Here is a 16,869-nt window from a genome sequence, read left to right as displayed (position 1 = left end):
GCAAAACAAACTGAAAACCAAGCTAAGAGAAAGTGCAGTTTTCCTTACTGGATGTGTAAGAAGCTGGGAAAAATTATGTTGGGAGAAAAGAGTAATTTTGCAGTTACATATAAATGCAATTAAGAAAGGATGATGGACTAAATCAAAAGAATAGAAGGTAGTACAGGAAGTAGAAAACAACATTCTTAAGAAGAAAATGAATACATTTTGAATAGTCTTACCATTTAAAAAGCACTAACAAGGAAAGAAGTTTGATTACTCAGAAGCTTTTTCTTCTTACCTTGGGACACCTCTCCTGCACGAAAATCAGGAGAAGCATGTTTAGACCAAAGTTCCATAGACACAGCCAGAGCTGGTGGGAGGTCATTGTCTAAAATCTCAGCAGGAAACACTTCAGCCACTTCAGTAACAGTTTGCTTGCTTTGGGGAATAGTAGGTAAACAGGTGATATTGTTTATTCCATCAACACAAAGAAACCCAGTGGAGCAGGACTGTATAAGGCAATCATTGTAATTAAGCTCACAGCTTCGTCCCTGAAAAAGAATTTTAAAAAAGCCATTTTTGAAGACAATTTGCATATTATAGTCACATTAGTTCGAATTATTGCTTTCTTCTGATTCTAAAATGTTGTTTGCTTATATTAAGCTGTCCACACTTTTGAAAGCAAATCTAACCATGTGGAAAATATTGCTTAACTAATTTAATAGTATAGTTGTATATTTTAAATTTTAACCAAACGATATTTTGGCTCTGACTTAGTATTACAAATTATCAATAAAAAGAATTTCCCCACAGATTCATAATTGCAAAGTATCAAATATAGTATTGTTACTAGTAATAAAAAGTGGTTAAAATAATCATCTTCAGTTAGCATGTAGTTATACAGAAAACTTTGTACAGTGGACTTAGCTGTCTAAAAACCTATTGTTTGTTCTGATTGTCAAGTTAATGTTCTTTCTTTTTGTACACTGAAGCTCATTATTTGTTGCTTGTTGTTACCAAATCTTCACACAGCACCTTGTTAATACATTAAGGTCACAGGTAACTCTTAGAAAAGAAAAAATGTAGTGGCAGTCTCAAATTGGACCTGGCAATCACTTTTTATTTTTTATCAGGACTAACAATTCATGGGAAGCCTGAAATATCCTTCCTATTAATAAATGAAAAATGTTCATATTCAGTGGTCTGTAAAAAAGGCAAGAAATAATACAATTCTTCTACAGCAATAATTATGTGAATTAAATGCATTCTTGAACTGTGAAATAAATATATGTTGAAGCCAGGCCTGGGTTCATTTTATTTTCACTTCTGTTGCAATGAACTGATGGACTATGTGAAGAGATACAGCTAACTTAGCTAACCTAGAAGGATCCTACATATTTGGATAGCTATTTAAAATATGCACAGTGTCATCCATGAAAGACATGCATCTCTGACAACATATCATCATGATATAATTTCTGACTGAAGCTTCTCCTGCAACTGGGGCACATGTAAGAAAATCCAAGTAAATTCTCTAGTGCTCAATAAGCATGTGCTCATTGCACACTTTCCCTCAGACAAGATGCTTAAATGGTCTCTCTTGTCTATCTGGTTAGCTATTTACAGAGAACTTGAAGCAACTTACATTTTCTGAGATCTTTATCAACTCTATTCAATTCATTTATGATATTAAGAAACAATAGGAGGTGCCAGAGAGAAAGGCAGAAATGCAGACATAGAAACTGAAATTACTTTTCTTACAAGTAGTTTAAATCATTCAGTATTTAAAAAGGAAGAGGTTAAATTGAGGTATTTGGAATGATTTAGATACATCCACGCTTGTTTCAATCAAATTCTTAATTTGTTTTGGCAAGCTGATAAGCTATCTGGTAAATTCATGGCATCTTATAAAATCACTCCCTGTATCAGTATTCCAAAGCACGAAGGAACAGCGGGCCAATTTATATGTTGGATTTCCATACAATGATAAAAAAGCATTTCCTCCTTGCTTTTTTCTAATTCTGCACATAGCACAAATTATCAGTTTGAATAAGATTTCTGTCTAATAATCTTTCTTAATCCTATAAACTTTACGTTGCATTCTGACTTTCCCTGTGACAAATTAGTGCCTTTTTATTACTACTACATGTAATGGTGAAGAGCATTTGATTATGATTTTATGACTCATAGAAACAAAGCAGATGTGGATAACCTCCACTGTGCATGAAGGGTATGTTAAATAGTCATAAATAAATTTGATAGCCTTGAAAGTGTCTGTGAATGCTTTAACAGTTTCCATGAAGGCAAATGCTGCAGATTTGTATTTGAAAGTAGGTGTCTATAGATGTTTCCATTTAAAAAGTAATAATTTTTCCATATACCACTGGCTATGCTTTTCTTCTTAAAATTTATGAGAAACTTCATGATCCATACTTTATGATTTATACTTCAGATAGCATTAGACATACATAGACATACAAGATTTACTTAACACACACTGTAGCTGGAGTTCCTTGAATACTTATTTCTCTGGGAGTTGCACTCTTTCCACCTCACACTTACTTGTGGTTAGGGACCAGAACCCATGAGGGGCCTACCAAATACACATCTTGAGATGTTTAGACCCTAACTCCTTATCTTTCATGCTGAAGACAGGTATGTTAAGCATTTTTCTGGATCTTTTTTTTCATGTTTTCTTTCTCTAATGTGGACTTCCCAAAGCATAGTGGAATCTGAGGGACTGAAGATGGAACAGTGAGTAATGGAATAAAAGCAAAGACAATACATCTTAAATTCCAGCTACTTCAGAAGTTTGTTACTTTTTCTTCTGTAAGGGCTTGTTCTACAAAATACTGTACAGTTAACAGCCAAGCTATGTAATAACAGAAAAGCTGCCCCCACGGGTCAGATATCTATCTAGCTCCATCATCAGTGAGCTATTTATGAATACTTGGGGAAGAATATAGGAAGAAAACAAGCAGAGTTTGCATCCGATAATTCACCAAATATACTATTCCAACTTCTGGCAGTGAGTAATTCAAAGACTCCCTAAGCCAGGTAACAGTCAGAAGAGTAATTTAAATAACGATGAACCTATCCTCCTTTTAACCCATTTTTAGACTTATTTGTACTTTTGGTCTCTACAGCATCATGCAACACTGACTTGCACCAATGAATTTTGCACTGAGTGAAAAAAATTTTCTTTATACAGATTTTAAGATTCCTCTCTGATGGTTTTATTTGGCGTTCAGAAGATTTTTATGAGAAATAAATACTAAAAAAAAATAGCGTAACTGATCTTCTCCATTACAGTTGTTCATGTAGGATAAGTATAAATACTTAATGAACAAAATGAGATTATTTTAAAATGTGGGTCTGACTGTTTTCCATATAAAATGACTGTGTCCCTCAACTGATATATCCTTCATCATCACCTGACCTTGCTTTGAATACCAGCCTGCTTTTGAAGACAAAAAGAGAGCAGTTGCTACAGACTGTGGGGAAGCATCAACTGTACGCATTGTACTCTGTAAAAAGCACCCTATGAAAAAATTGTATTGATTTTTATGGGCTAGCCTCTTCCTTCTTAGGATAGTCTATCAGTAAATTTAGTCAGATTATATGCATTATTAAAATCCATTTTCAACCTACCAAGCCCTTATGGTAAAATACAGAATTTACAAAATTATGGGCAAATAGTCACTGCAATTGGGAGAAATTCCTGTGACTGGAAGAAAGCATATGTCAGTCCTGTCTTCAAGAAAGGCAAGAAGGAAGATCCAGGGAACTAGAAGCCAGTCAGCCTCACCTCAATTCCTGGCAAGCGGATGAAGCACTGACACCTGGAAACTGTTTCTCAGCACAGAAAGGACAAGAGCGTGGTTAGGAATAGTTGGCGTGGAGCTATGAAGGGGAAATAGTGCTTTACCAACCTGATAGTCCTCTATGAAGAGATGAATGGCTTGGTGGATGAGGGGAGAGCAGTGGATGTTGTCTATCTCAACTTTAGTAAGGCTTTCAACACTTTCTGCCATAACATCCCCACAGACAAGGTGACAATGTATTGACTAGATGAATGGACAGTGAGATGTGGCTGAACTGCCAGGCTCAAAGGGCGTGTGTTCAGTGATCAGCAGCATGAAGTCCTGCTGGAGGCCAGTCATTAATGATGTAGCCCAAGGGTTCATACTAGGTCCATTACTACTTAAGCTCTTTGGTAATGAATGATAGGACAGGGTGCACCCTCAGCAAGTTTTCATGTGATACAAAATTGGGACGAGTGGTTGATATGCCAGGTGAGTTTGCTGCCATTTATACCAACCTCGAGAGGCGTGGAGAATTGTGCCGACAGGAACCTCTGGAAACTCAGTAAAGGGAAATGCAAAGTCGTGTACCTGGGGTGGAATAACCCCATGCACCAGTACATGCTTGAGGCTGACACACTAGAAAGCGGCTTTGCAGAGAAGGACCTAGGGCTCTTGGTGGATGACAAATTGCATGAGCCAGCAATGTGCACTTGTAGCAAAGAAGACCAGCAAAATCCTGGGCTGCATTACGAAAGCCATTGCTAACAGACTGAGGGAGGTGATCCCTCACATCAGCTCAGCAATGGTGAGGCTATGTCTGGAGTACTGCATCCAGTTCTGGGCTTACCAGTATAAGACATATATGGACCTACTGGAGAGAGACCAGCAAAGGGCCAAAAGAGATGACTAGAGGCTGGGGCATCTCTCATATGGGAGAGGCTGAGAGAGTTGGAATTTGTTTAACTTGGAAAACAGAATGCTCAGGGTCCAGGTTCTCATCAATGGTTATTAAGACCTGATGGGAGGCTATAAGGAAAGCAGACTATTCTCAGTGGTGCCCACTGACAGGACAAGGGGCAATGGGCAAAAGCTGAAATACAGTAAAGTCTTTCTGAATATAAGGAAACACTTTTCCATTGTGAGGGTGACTGAACACTGGAACAGGTTGCCCAGAGAGAGGTTGTGGAGTCTATCCTTAGAGATATTCAAAACCCAATTTGATGTGGTTGCGGGCAACCTGCTGTAGCTGACCCTGCTTTGAGAAGGAATTTGGACTCCTGAGGTCTCTTCCAAACTCAACTATTGGGCTATCCAGCATCTTCATGAAAATACCTTACTAAGCTACTCTACTTGCTGAAACAAATTAAGATCTTGACTGAAATGAACATGGGTGTATCTAAATTATTCCATCATCCATTTGAAACACTAAATGCTTTAAACTATCTGTAAAAAACAACACTAAAAATGCCTTTGTGTTATGCTTTCAAGAGGACAAATGTTAACTCTAGCACCGGCTGATGTGTGAAGGAGAGAACTTGGGACAGCTCACAGAATCAAATAATCCACTCCAAAGAATTTTTTATAATTTTCCTCATTTCACCTCTGTTTTCTTCACAGAAGATACAATACTTGTAGAATTCAGCCACATTTGTACATTGTTATGCAGAGAACTGACCTGTGGTGAAATATGAATCCACTGCCACATTCAAACTGACCCTTATCCTCCCTCTATTATACCCCAGAGGAATTTTAGAAAAGTTTACTTTATTTAGAGAAAATCTCTGCCTCCACACAATCCTTTCTGTGTGGATTCCTATAGGGATATCTTACATAAATAAAGAACCTACTGATCTCAGAATGATGATTCTGCACTGTACGCAAATAAGGGAGGAACAATGGAGAAGTTGGTGGAACTGGTAGTCTCTAAATCTGGAATGCAGGGATATTCTACTTTTTCTCATTTAAAGTAACACCAGGAGTGAGGCCTAGCCAAAAAAAAAAAAACCAAACCAAAAGCAGGGAGACCTTCCCACTGCTGGTTTCAGATATAGTGAGTCCTGAGGGTGGGAAAGACTTACGGTTATATTGAGGCTAACGAGGTTACATTGAATCCTTTTTCCACATTTTGGATTGTGGAATATGGATGCAGACTCAGGGAACTTATAACCTCTTATTCTGGAAGTGGATGTAAACTTGCTGAAAATATGACAGTTTCAGTTACCTATAAAGGTAACCTATAAAGGCTTCCATTATCTGGTGCCATGTTTATGCCACACTGTTGTGGTTTAACCCTAGCCAGCAACTAAGCACCACACAGCTGCTCGCTCACTCCCCTGCATTGGGATGGGGGAGAGAATCGAGGAAAGGTAAAACTCATGGGTTGAGATAAAAACAATTTAATAGTATGTACAAATATTAATTGGTATGTGAAATAAATATACTAATTGGTATGTAAAAAAATATTAATTAGTGTTGAAAAATACTAATGTACTCTGATGACTGACAAAGTCATTATACACACTCACACTTTCCACTTTTTGTGGATATTAGGTAGCTATTTCTCTGGAATATTAGAGCTTCTGTTAGTAAAACAAACAAAATAAACAAAGAACAGTTAACAAAATATTGTCTTTTTCAGCAAGGCCGGGTTTTATCTGTGTGAGGTTAAAAAGGAAAGGGATTACATACAGTATTTTCTGTGCAACAACGAATAGTCGGGTTAAGGGAAGGAGAATAAAGAATGTCAGCATCTCACCACAAATCCAGGCTTGCAAAAACAGGCATAACCAAAGCTGGGGTCCTTCTGAACACAGATGCCATGTATGCAGGGGTTGGATATGCACTCGTCAACATCCAGCTCACAATGGAGGCCTTCCCATCCTGTCAGTAAAAAATAAAAACAACCAAAACCAAGACCCATTAAAATCTACACCCATTTACTGACTGCCAATCAAAAAAATAAAAAAGCTACAGGTAACTATAATCAATCCTCAAATATATAAAAATATATAGTATAGGATGGGTATGAACTATTTTGGGCTGTGTTTTCTCAAAGTAGAAAACATAAAAGAAATAGTTCAGCAATAAACAAATGCAACCAAAACTATATGGACTTTACAGTTATACTCTACTGAATATCTATTAGGGAAGTTAATATTTTCTGACTTCTGTTTCTGTAGAGACGTAAGTAAGCAAATAAGAGTAAACCCTGAATATATTCTTTCATTACTGAATTAACTGACTTGATGGGTTACGTTCACCTACAGAATTACCTGTATTGTCATCTCTCTTGCGGCTAAGAACTGGCAAGGGTTAAATGCTCCCTGAAAACCTCTTTTCTCATTCCAGATCTACATAGTGCAACCAAAGCCATATTTTTTTCCAAAATTTAAACTGAAAGAGTATGGAATTTCCTATCTTAATTTTTGACCTTTAAATCCTGTTATTTGAATTTGTGCATTATTGCAACACTGGGGAAGGAAAACTGGAGGTTTAACTAGATGAAAATAGTTACAGTTACACAAAATAAAATGAAGGGGAAAAGTTTAAAAGAGAAACTGTGAGACAGATTACTGTACCAGATCAATGTGGAGGACAATTTCAGAGCAAATACAGGTCTGTTTTTTAATACCATCAGAATACCATCTTCTTATACTTCAACACTCAGATTACTGGAATTTTTGTTAGTATGCATTTCTTACAAAAGCCTCCTTTACAACTAAGTACACCCATAAATTAGAGGCTAAAAACTGATCTGGAAGCTGTTTTTTAGGCCATGTAATTTGAGCCTGTCTTGAACTTGCTCCTCGGAGGCTAAACTGAACTGGAAGCAGCCCATTTGCTTCCAATACAAAATACAAACCACAAATTTCGTAAAACACGGCTAGCTCTTGAAGAACACCAGACCTTCTGCTGTGATACTCCCATCACCCATTACAGATTTGTTATTTCTCCAATTAAATTTTCCCGTTAATAAACAAACAAACAAACCCCAACAGCCAAAAAAACCCCAGCAGTCTTCAGCTGATACAAATCTAGTTGGCCCTGTCCTGCATTTGCCTCAGACCATGTGTCAAATAGACCCACCAGTTACATACCAGTCCTGCTTTAGCTGCCCTGGTACAAATGCAGCCTGCCCCAGCTAAAGACCTCAGCTGTGAGGCTGCTATTAGTTCCAACCATTGCTGTTGTTGCTTTTGAGCTGTCTGAGATGCTGTTAGAATACAGTTTACATCTCTCTGTGCTGCTTCTGCACCTGAACAGCCTGCAGCTGCAGCCACAGGTCCTGAACGTGCATCTATTATTCTAAGGTTATGGGGCCTGCTACTGGGACAATAGCTGACAAAATTCATGATCCATTACAGAACAGATTTGTCAGAGCTAAATAATTTCCCCTTTCCGGTATCACATCCTGTCACCACATGCTTCATTTTGTTCTCTGGAGGTTTTTGGAAAGCTGCAATCACCTGCCTTGTTTCTACTTCTGTCGTGCCACTACTTTTCTGTTTCATTAAATTACAACTGTGGATCTGTTGCAGGATATCTCAGACTTTCTGCCTTGTGAAAAGTTCTTTCCCATAGTTGCCTTTACCAAAAATACTCAATCCTTCTCCATATTCCTATAGGTGAAGGTTAGCAGAGAAATCCAAGACCTATCATATGTGAATAGTAGTAGCCTGCAACAAAAGCAGATTTGTTCCAAGTATCTTGACTTTCTGTCTTTGGAAGATATTTTTTCTTTATCTTCTAATCCCTTTCTTCAGTTGTGCAGCTTTCCAAAAAGCTATTCCTCCCAAAGGTTCCCTTGCCTCTTCAAATTCACTCCTTTTCCGAATTGTAACCTTATCTCTTCAGCTGTTTCAGAGACTCAAATAACATTTGAAAATACCACATTTATTAAAAAACCCAAGATATGTAACCATGACACATATACCTAATGCATGTGGTCCCTTCACTGTGCCTTTTCCTGGCAGAAAAAAAATGTAGAGATCTTTCACCCCTACTAATGAATACTATTATTAAAAGAAATGTAAAAGGAGGGCAGTTTACACTTGGGTTGGAAGGTGTTTAAAATATGTTTGCAGCAGGAGTGAGCTCCAAGGCCCCAGAGAACCTTCTTCTACTTATACCAAGCATTTCCACGTATAGTGGAGACAGCAGTTACAGTCCTTGTCTGGCAAGCAATTTTTAAAAGTCTACATTCAAATGTATTTAAAGTATTACTAGTTTTAAAAATAAGGAGAAAAATTTTGAATATGACAATGTATTCTGTGTGAGGCACTGTAATGATAAAAAAATATATATCTTTTAAGTTTTTAAGTCATCTGTATTGGTGAAGTGGTATATGGCCATATGCAGTACCAGGTAGACTGAGGGGACATACAATTCCTCCACGTGGAATTTCCATTGTGTAATTGTGCTGAGAAGAAAAAAGATATATAGTAGTGAAGATAGGTCATGACTCAGACTTTTAAGATCAGAAGGGACAGTTATGATCATGAATTCTGACCCTCTGTATGGCAAAGTCCAGAAATTTTTCACTCAGTGGTTCATACATCAGGAGTATAGTGTCTTTCTGGATTATTGAGTATCTCTTAGACATAAAAAAAGTTGCTATAAAAATATTAATCTGTTAGCAAGTTAGGCCTAAAATTAATTAGGCTCCTAAGATACTTCCATTTAAGTCTTATGTATTAGATTATCATTCCTTGGTACTGATTCAACAAATTAATCAACTGTCCATATTGACTCTCATTACGCGCGTGGGCGCGCGCACACACACACTCTTGCTTCAGTAACTACCATAGTTTTTTTTTATTTTTTAAATCTGTTGCATATAGTTTTGTAAACTGCACTAGGGACACTTCAGAATGAAAAAAAATATGTAAAATAAAATCTGATGTTATTAATATTCAATTCGTTATGTGTTTTCTTTTTAATGAAGAACAAGCATGGATATAAATCTGTATAAAAATTATATGAACAGATAGATAGAAAGACTGCAGAAAAGTTTTGTGTAATACATATATGGTCACTTGACTTCAAGAGAGTTTAGCAAGATCTTATTGCTTGTAAATGGAAACCAAGAAGGTGAACATACCTCATTACAAAGTGAATAAGCAGATTCAGATGTATGAAGATATCATGGGTGAATAGAATATTCATTTTCCAGAATATATTTAAATAATCTCTAAAATAATCACTAAGAAATCTTGGATCAGTACCATCAAAGAAAGTATTCAGCAGCGCAGGTCAGTACAATAGGAAACAATAGACTTTACCTGAAAAATTAAAGTTTCGGGAGGTAGGTATAAATCTTAAATTAAGAGTAACTGAATTATGGACCAGTATGCTTCAAGGCAGTTATTTATACCTTACTTATGTTGACAAAAGGCTCTTTGTTAACAGACATGACAGGAGACAGTGAGTAGTCCTGAACAGATTAAATTTGTGTTGCGAGACAATGCAGGCTGATTGTCACCTTTGCTTTTGTATAAGTACTAAACCCTTACACTTTCCTAAGTCACAAGACCAGTTTAAATTGAACTATGTTAGCATATGAAAGCAGCTCCCACTTTTTTTAGACAGTTCTTGTTTTCATTCTATTTATAGTTATTCAGAAAATTTCTTTTCATCTCAGCCAGCAGACCTAAGCATGGGTATGTGTGACAACAACAACAATAATAATAATAAATGTTAGTTAAAATGTTCAGAATTTCTTTTCAGTCAATCTCGTTCTGTAGCTAGTTAAATTATCTAGTTGCTATACAGTGCTTATTTGACTGCTTGGTCAGTAAATTATATTAGTAAAAATCATACATAATAAATGAAGCTGTAGATAATTCTTCAGACTTACTTAATGAGCTGGTTTTAGTTTTAAGTCTTTCTAACATGCTTATTAGACTAGTTAATTCTCTTTGGATTTCATTCAAAAAGCTTGTCAAAGAGATCGTCTTTTTGCACCTTATAGGTTACATACAAACAAAGAGCTTGATATAATCTACCAATTTTCTCAGTAGTAACACTGGTAATTCAAAACTATCATTGTTTAAGATTGTTCTGTCAGATGCCAGTTACCTTGTTGACAATTACAAGTGTATCCATTGATATGATCTTCACAGGTTGAGCCATGTAGACAAGGTGATGAATTACACTCATTAACTTCTATTTCACAAAACTGTCCAGAAAATCCAGCAAGACACCTGAAGCAAACAACATTCCAAAGTGTTATACTATGCATAACCAACATGCAAAGCATACTTTGTGTGGAAACAATTTGTATAAAGTATGTCATTAACAAGACACAATCTCATATATTCCTTTCTGTTTTAAGGAGTATTTTACTGTAACTCTTCCAAGTTTCACATTGTAATCCATGGTGATCTTTTAGGGGATTTATGACAGCAAAACCCATCCACAAATTTCACATCTGGATCATAATCAAACCTAACAGTCTCAACTACAGTTTACTTGTTCTAACAAGATGAGTACAAACCTTTCTTAATGTACTCTTGGGAGACTGTCTACTAAAATAGTTTACTTAGCTAAGTAACTGCAGTCTATGTTTGGAAAACTGCTTGTTGAGAAACGGTGCACCATTAAAAGTAACTACAGCATAAAAGCTAACCTTCAGGAACCATGCTTTCATTATCATTCTAGTTATCAAATACTGGTCATCTTGAAAAAAACTCTTCTGTATTTTTCTGTTTGTAAATCCTATGTAATCATTAATACCAAAATACTTCTGTATGATTTCAACACACAGCTGTGCAACTGACCCAAAGAGACTCACAAGACCTCTAATGAAGCTCAGAAATCTTACTAATCTCATTATTGAGACACATCCTTGCATAAATATGCACAGATTTACAGATATACTCAAATACATTCTGCAAAAGAGTCCCATAAAGATATTTACAACATCTACTCTTTTGTGATGTGTTGTACCTGGATATATTTCCCATGAAGCAGTGTATTAAAAAACTCCTGTTAGCAAACGGGTGGTGCACATCTTGTATGTTGTCTTGGCTCTAATGAAGAGCATAAAACTTTATGCCCCACTTAGAGGACGATGAGTACATCAACAAATTACCTTTGAGTAAATTAGAATAGTCATGTCACCTCTCAAGGTGCTACATTGTGTGAATACAAAACACATCATTAGAATGAAGTATCTGCAGTGACTACCTTAGCTTTCCAGATCCTGAAGCAAAGGAGAAGGACGATGGACCACGGAACAGGTATGTGTAATGCTTCCTGAAGGATCATTATGCTATGTATTGGTAATTATGTTTTGGTTTATTTCTGCCTTGACTATTAGAACATATATATTTCATTTTATATAGAATACACTTTGCGTAATGGGAATTTGGAATCTACCAAGACAATGACAGCAGAACATATTTTCCAATGTCTACAGCAACTACAGATGATGAGAAGATATAGTTTGGCCTTTAATCCTATTGGCAAACATGAAAGCCTAGGATTTAGAACCAGATTCACCCCACATAACCCCACACACCTAACTGTAATAACCCTAGGATTCTCCTATAATCAGTGGAATAAGGGGTGCAGAGGATGATTCTGTTCACTGAAAGCTTAAACAATTTTCTGCAGATATCTTTGTCTTTCCACTGGCAACACAGCATATTAAAAAAAAGAAAAGCAAAAAAAAAAAAATTAAAGGGAATGACTTCTCACAGATATGGGGAGGAGGACCAGAAGGACGAACGCCTATAAAATAATGGAAAGAATATTCTGCTGGTAAAAAAGGCAACTAGACACAGAGAAAACTGGGACAGTTTAAAATCCATTTCACTTCAACTTTATACTTTGGTGCGCTTATTGGCAATTCACTCAAAAAAATAAAAATGTGGTTACAGCATAAACTGGAAGAAACACACATTATGTAAAAATTCTGGACATAATAGCTATAACTATGTGTATCTAAGGTGAGTGGGCTTGACATTTTAGTCTGTAAAACTCAAAACATTGAAGAAAATCTTAAAGGTCTTTTTAAGACTCTCCTGTTGGCAGCTTCAAGTGGGCACATTTTTATATATGATGTGTGTACTTGCTGAAGAGTAGATCTCAGTAAAGACAAGAGCAGTTTACAGAGTTATTGTGGTCATAACCAGTTGGAGCAAGAGTGACTAGTGGAGCAAGTTGATGTAACTCCAATGTAGAGAATCAATAGAATGGCATCAGCTTCATATCACAGGATACATCTTGGATGAGCTTTGGATGATTTTCTACTAAGCAAGTCTTGAGACTTCAGAGACTCAGGGCTCTACAAAGCCTTGAGACTTCAGAGACACAAACTATATAGCCATGGGCCTAAGTCTACAGACACTGAGGTAGAAAAATGGAGTGGTAATGTTAAATATATATATATATGTATAAATGTTTGGTAAAATAATCTATTTTGTACCGTAAACTTTCCAAATATTTATTAAGTGTATAATACCATATAGCGTGATGGTGGCACCATCAAAAATAAAAGTGATAAAAAATATGACTTTGCCTTCAAACTGAAATTTAGGTAGAAAACATAAACCCATGAAAGCACTTAGATATCCAGTAAATCAAATCCCACATACATCAATTTGCACAAGGTACCTTTTTTCCTAAGTCAGACAATCATTCAACTTAAAGAATATTTAAGAATACTGCAAATATTTCACATGCTGATGTGTTTTATTTTTTGTAAATGCTACTATACCACAGTGTTCAGTTTGCTTGTGTTCAGATAGCATGATTAGATATAAATGATGCTTCATGACTGCAGAGGCAGGCACTCTATTAACTAAATGATTCTGACTAATTATGAACTAGCAGCAAGCATGTTACTGGCAAGTGTTTGCAAGACATAAAATAACACCTTAATGTCAGCAGCTTTCCCAAATTTCCCAAAATTGCAATGAATTGTATGCTTTATTAAGAGTGTTAATGAAGTTAACACTTCTGATGATATGACAAGCACTTCAATAATTTCTTAAATTTTTGTTCACCCTCACCTTCTTTCATTCTTACTCCTTTTTTTATAAATTTGTATTTCTGTTCTGCCTCTGCACATTCTTACCTCCCTTCTCTCATTTCTGTTTGAGCATTAGGAGGGACAGAAACAATAGAATTTATGTACAACTGACATTAGAAAGTGTAAGTAGATAGAGAAAGCACTTCTTGTGCTATAAATGGCATTAAACCTAACTCAAATACTTTGGAACACACTTGTATGTGGTGCTTGGAATACAACGATTCTGCAAATGAAACACAGGGGCTTTTAGATAGCTTTCGTATCAAGGTATGAATACTGCAAATCTTATTCATTGATTACCATTTAATAAAAAAAAAAAAAAAATATGCCTTTATGAGTAAAGGCGTATCTAGGTTTAGCAGCAAATAACTCTTAAAGCTTATCTGATAAAGAAAGCTAATACACTGTGAAGGCTGAGCTTTTAAACTTACAAAGGTATCATTGTAAGATCAACAGTTCAGTATTGAAAGGCAGCAGAAAAATACTGCTCATTTTCTTTAAGAATAATGCATTCAAAATTTAATTATGACCACTTTACAGGGATGACAGCAAAGATCTTCCTCTTTTCTGTCATTCTCCACAGCTTTTTTCTCTCATATAAAATGCTGAGATAACATGGTGCAAATATAGCCACTTTTCTGTTGTACCATTATATCAATCATTACCAGGAGTGATCATCTTAATTTGGGCATATGTCAATGCAACAGATGAACAAAAGACGGATTCTATTGAATTGGATGGATTTGAAACAGAAGAATGTAACTTTAGTACTTTTACACTGCAGTGAAGAACAGAGATGGAAATAAGCATCTCAGCAAAATGCTTAGCTGAGGATTTGCGTGGTGTACAAGATGACAGTTAATTTCCTTCTTCAATAAAAACATGGCCAACTAGTCAACATTAAATCTCCTATGTGTCTGTGGGACCCAGCTCTTTTCAGTTTTCAACCTGCATCTGACATTAACTTCAAATTGTGATGTAATGATACTTGCAAACTTTCAATTTTGCAGTCTTTCCTCACTCCACATTAATCTCAGCTGGAATGAAAACTCTGTCTTCTACAATGAATGCAGGAGTTTATTAAGATGACCTTGAAGGTCCTGTAGGAAACTAATGGACATTTGCCCTGGTTATGACAAACACTGTTTCGATAGCACCTGTATTAAGTAGCACAACGAAGAACAGAAGTGAAAGGAGCAGGCATACGTGCCTCTAAGTGTCTAAGCTGCCTCTTAAATATATACATAGGTTTAGAATCAGTGGCCAGTTTCACCACCCATCTGGTAAGACATACTTTATATCTAACTTAATCCCAAGCCATCTAGGAAACTTGTGAGTCAAAATGATCCTGAAGTGTAACTATAACATTTTAGGCACTTCCCAGCTGAAATTCCTAAATCAGGACCAAAGTCCACTGATCATTTTAAAGGTGTTTCCTCTTTATGCTTGCCCTTTGGGTTGTTGGCTGATATGAACACAGAAAAGATAGATAATAAGTAAGACATGAGTTTGCTCATCAAGAATTATTTTACTGAATATAACTGTTGAGAGAGATCAGATGGGACATTTGAGAGAGAGCAAGAATACCAACAGAGCAAGAGGCTGGGAACACTTAGGGTAGGGAAATACAGGCTGAACAAAGATCCAAACCCCAGTGGTCCTAGAACACAACAAACACTAGAACACTCAAGAAACAGAAAAGGGAAGTGAAGTTTAAAAAGTAAAGCATGGGTTTTAAAATCATATTTTTGGGACAAAAGGAAAAAGCTATCAAGAAACAGAAAGAATAGAAGGGTCAGGCCCTGCCCTTTGAGTGATGAAGTTGCCATGGCACTGCTCATCCGAAGGTAGGAAGAGCTAGTGCCCTAATGATGGTGCATTAGGACCATGACTATTTCTAAGTCTAAAAAGCAACAGCTCTGGGACAAAGACTGACTGTGCTTGTAGAAGACCAATTTCCTCATCCTCAGTGTCAGTCTCCTGTCTTTCCAGTAACTAGTGGTGGTCCACCTTAGGCTTTCTCTTCCTTGCCTGTACGCCTACATCTCTGGAGAGTGTAGGGTGTAGTGATGAAGCAGAGATATTTCCAGCCCTATTCTTCTAAAGAAGCCATGTGTTTATCAGAGTTGAGTTTTCAAATTTGGCTTCCACTGAGATGTTCAGTTTGAGAGGTTCCTTAGTTATCACTAGATGATTCCACAACATGATTTTTGCACTCTCACCATCCCCCAAAGTGCTGAGATAACAGAGATTGTCACGTTACGCCTTGATGACATGGAAGATTGTTTTGCTCACCGAGCTAGTTGGCAAAAAAATTCAGAGGTTTGTACCTTTCACTCATACTTGATGTCACAAGTGGTTGCAGATACCTGGGAAGGTTGGAAAGCGGTAAGAAATCTCTGCTGCCTGGATCCTTAATAGCAGGGTTATGTTGGGAAAATTTATTTTGTCAGATCCAGCATTCTAGCTTTATTAAGATGATTTTCACTATGGTTTTCATTATGATTCACTATGGGTTGATAGAAACTGCTGTTTGTTCTCGCCTCACAGGGCTTTGTGGTACTTCAATTCAGTAACAGTGGAGGGAATACTGAAGGTCTTTTTTCAAAAAGCAGCTAGGACATTTAAACTGAGCAAGTGAGCCATTATACAGAATCAGGGAACAGGCAGGAAAGGGGCTGGAGAATGGGACTGTAATGGACTCAGTATAAAAGCAATTTGCAACTTGAAGCTGGCCTAGCCACACAGTTCAGGCTAAAAGAAAGATGATTCATTCAGGATGAGGACTTAGCTGTCTAAGGGCATTAATATAATGAAGAATTGACCTTTTAACCTAAGAGAGTTATATAAATGCAGAAAGACAGTGGAGTTAATAGGGTGTTGCCTATATGCACTTGGCTGATCTACTTAGGAAAAATGAATCAGGCCCTAAGAAACATTCACAGATTTAGTAATCTTAAACCACAATTTAAGCATCTAATACTATAAAATTGATAGATTTACAGAACTACATGAAATTGTAACATTATTGATATTTTAGCAATC

General features: G+C 36.6%; 1 protein-coding gene across 1 annotated transcript in view; it reads right to left on the bottom strand.

Moving 5' to 3' along the window:
* Nucleotides 1–16,869, bottom strand: part of EYS (eyes shut homolog) — a 939,662-nt gene that overhangs the window by 398,237 nt on the left and 524,556 nt on the right. The window contains exons 29-31 of the mRNA XM_059831070.1: nucleotides 10,866–10,990; nucleotides 6,544–6,668; nucleotides 281–533 (exon numbers count right to left, since the gene is read on the bottom strand). Coding sequence (XP_059687053.1) covers nucleotides 281–533; nucleotides 6,544–6,668; nucleotides 10,866–10,990 — 503 coding nt within the window. The remainder of the gene's footprint in view (nucleotides 1–280; nucleotides 534–6,543; nucleotides 6,669–10,865; nucleotides 10,991–16,869) is intronic.

This window comes from Gavia stellata, chromosome 2 (assembly GCF_030936135.1).
Source record: "Gavia stellata isolate bGavSte3 chromosome 2, bGavSte3.hap2, whole genome shotgun sequence".
NCBI lineage: Eukaryota > Metazoa > Chordata > Aves > Gaviiformes > Gaviidae > Gavia > Gavia stellata.
This window is presented reverse-complemented; position numbering and strand designations above follow the sequence as displayed.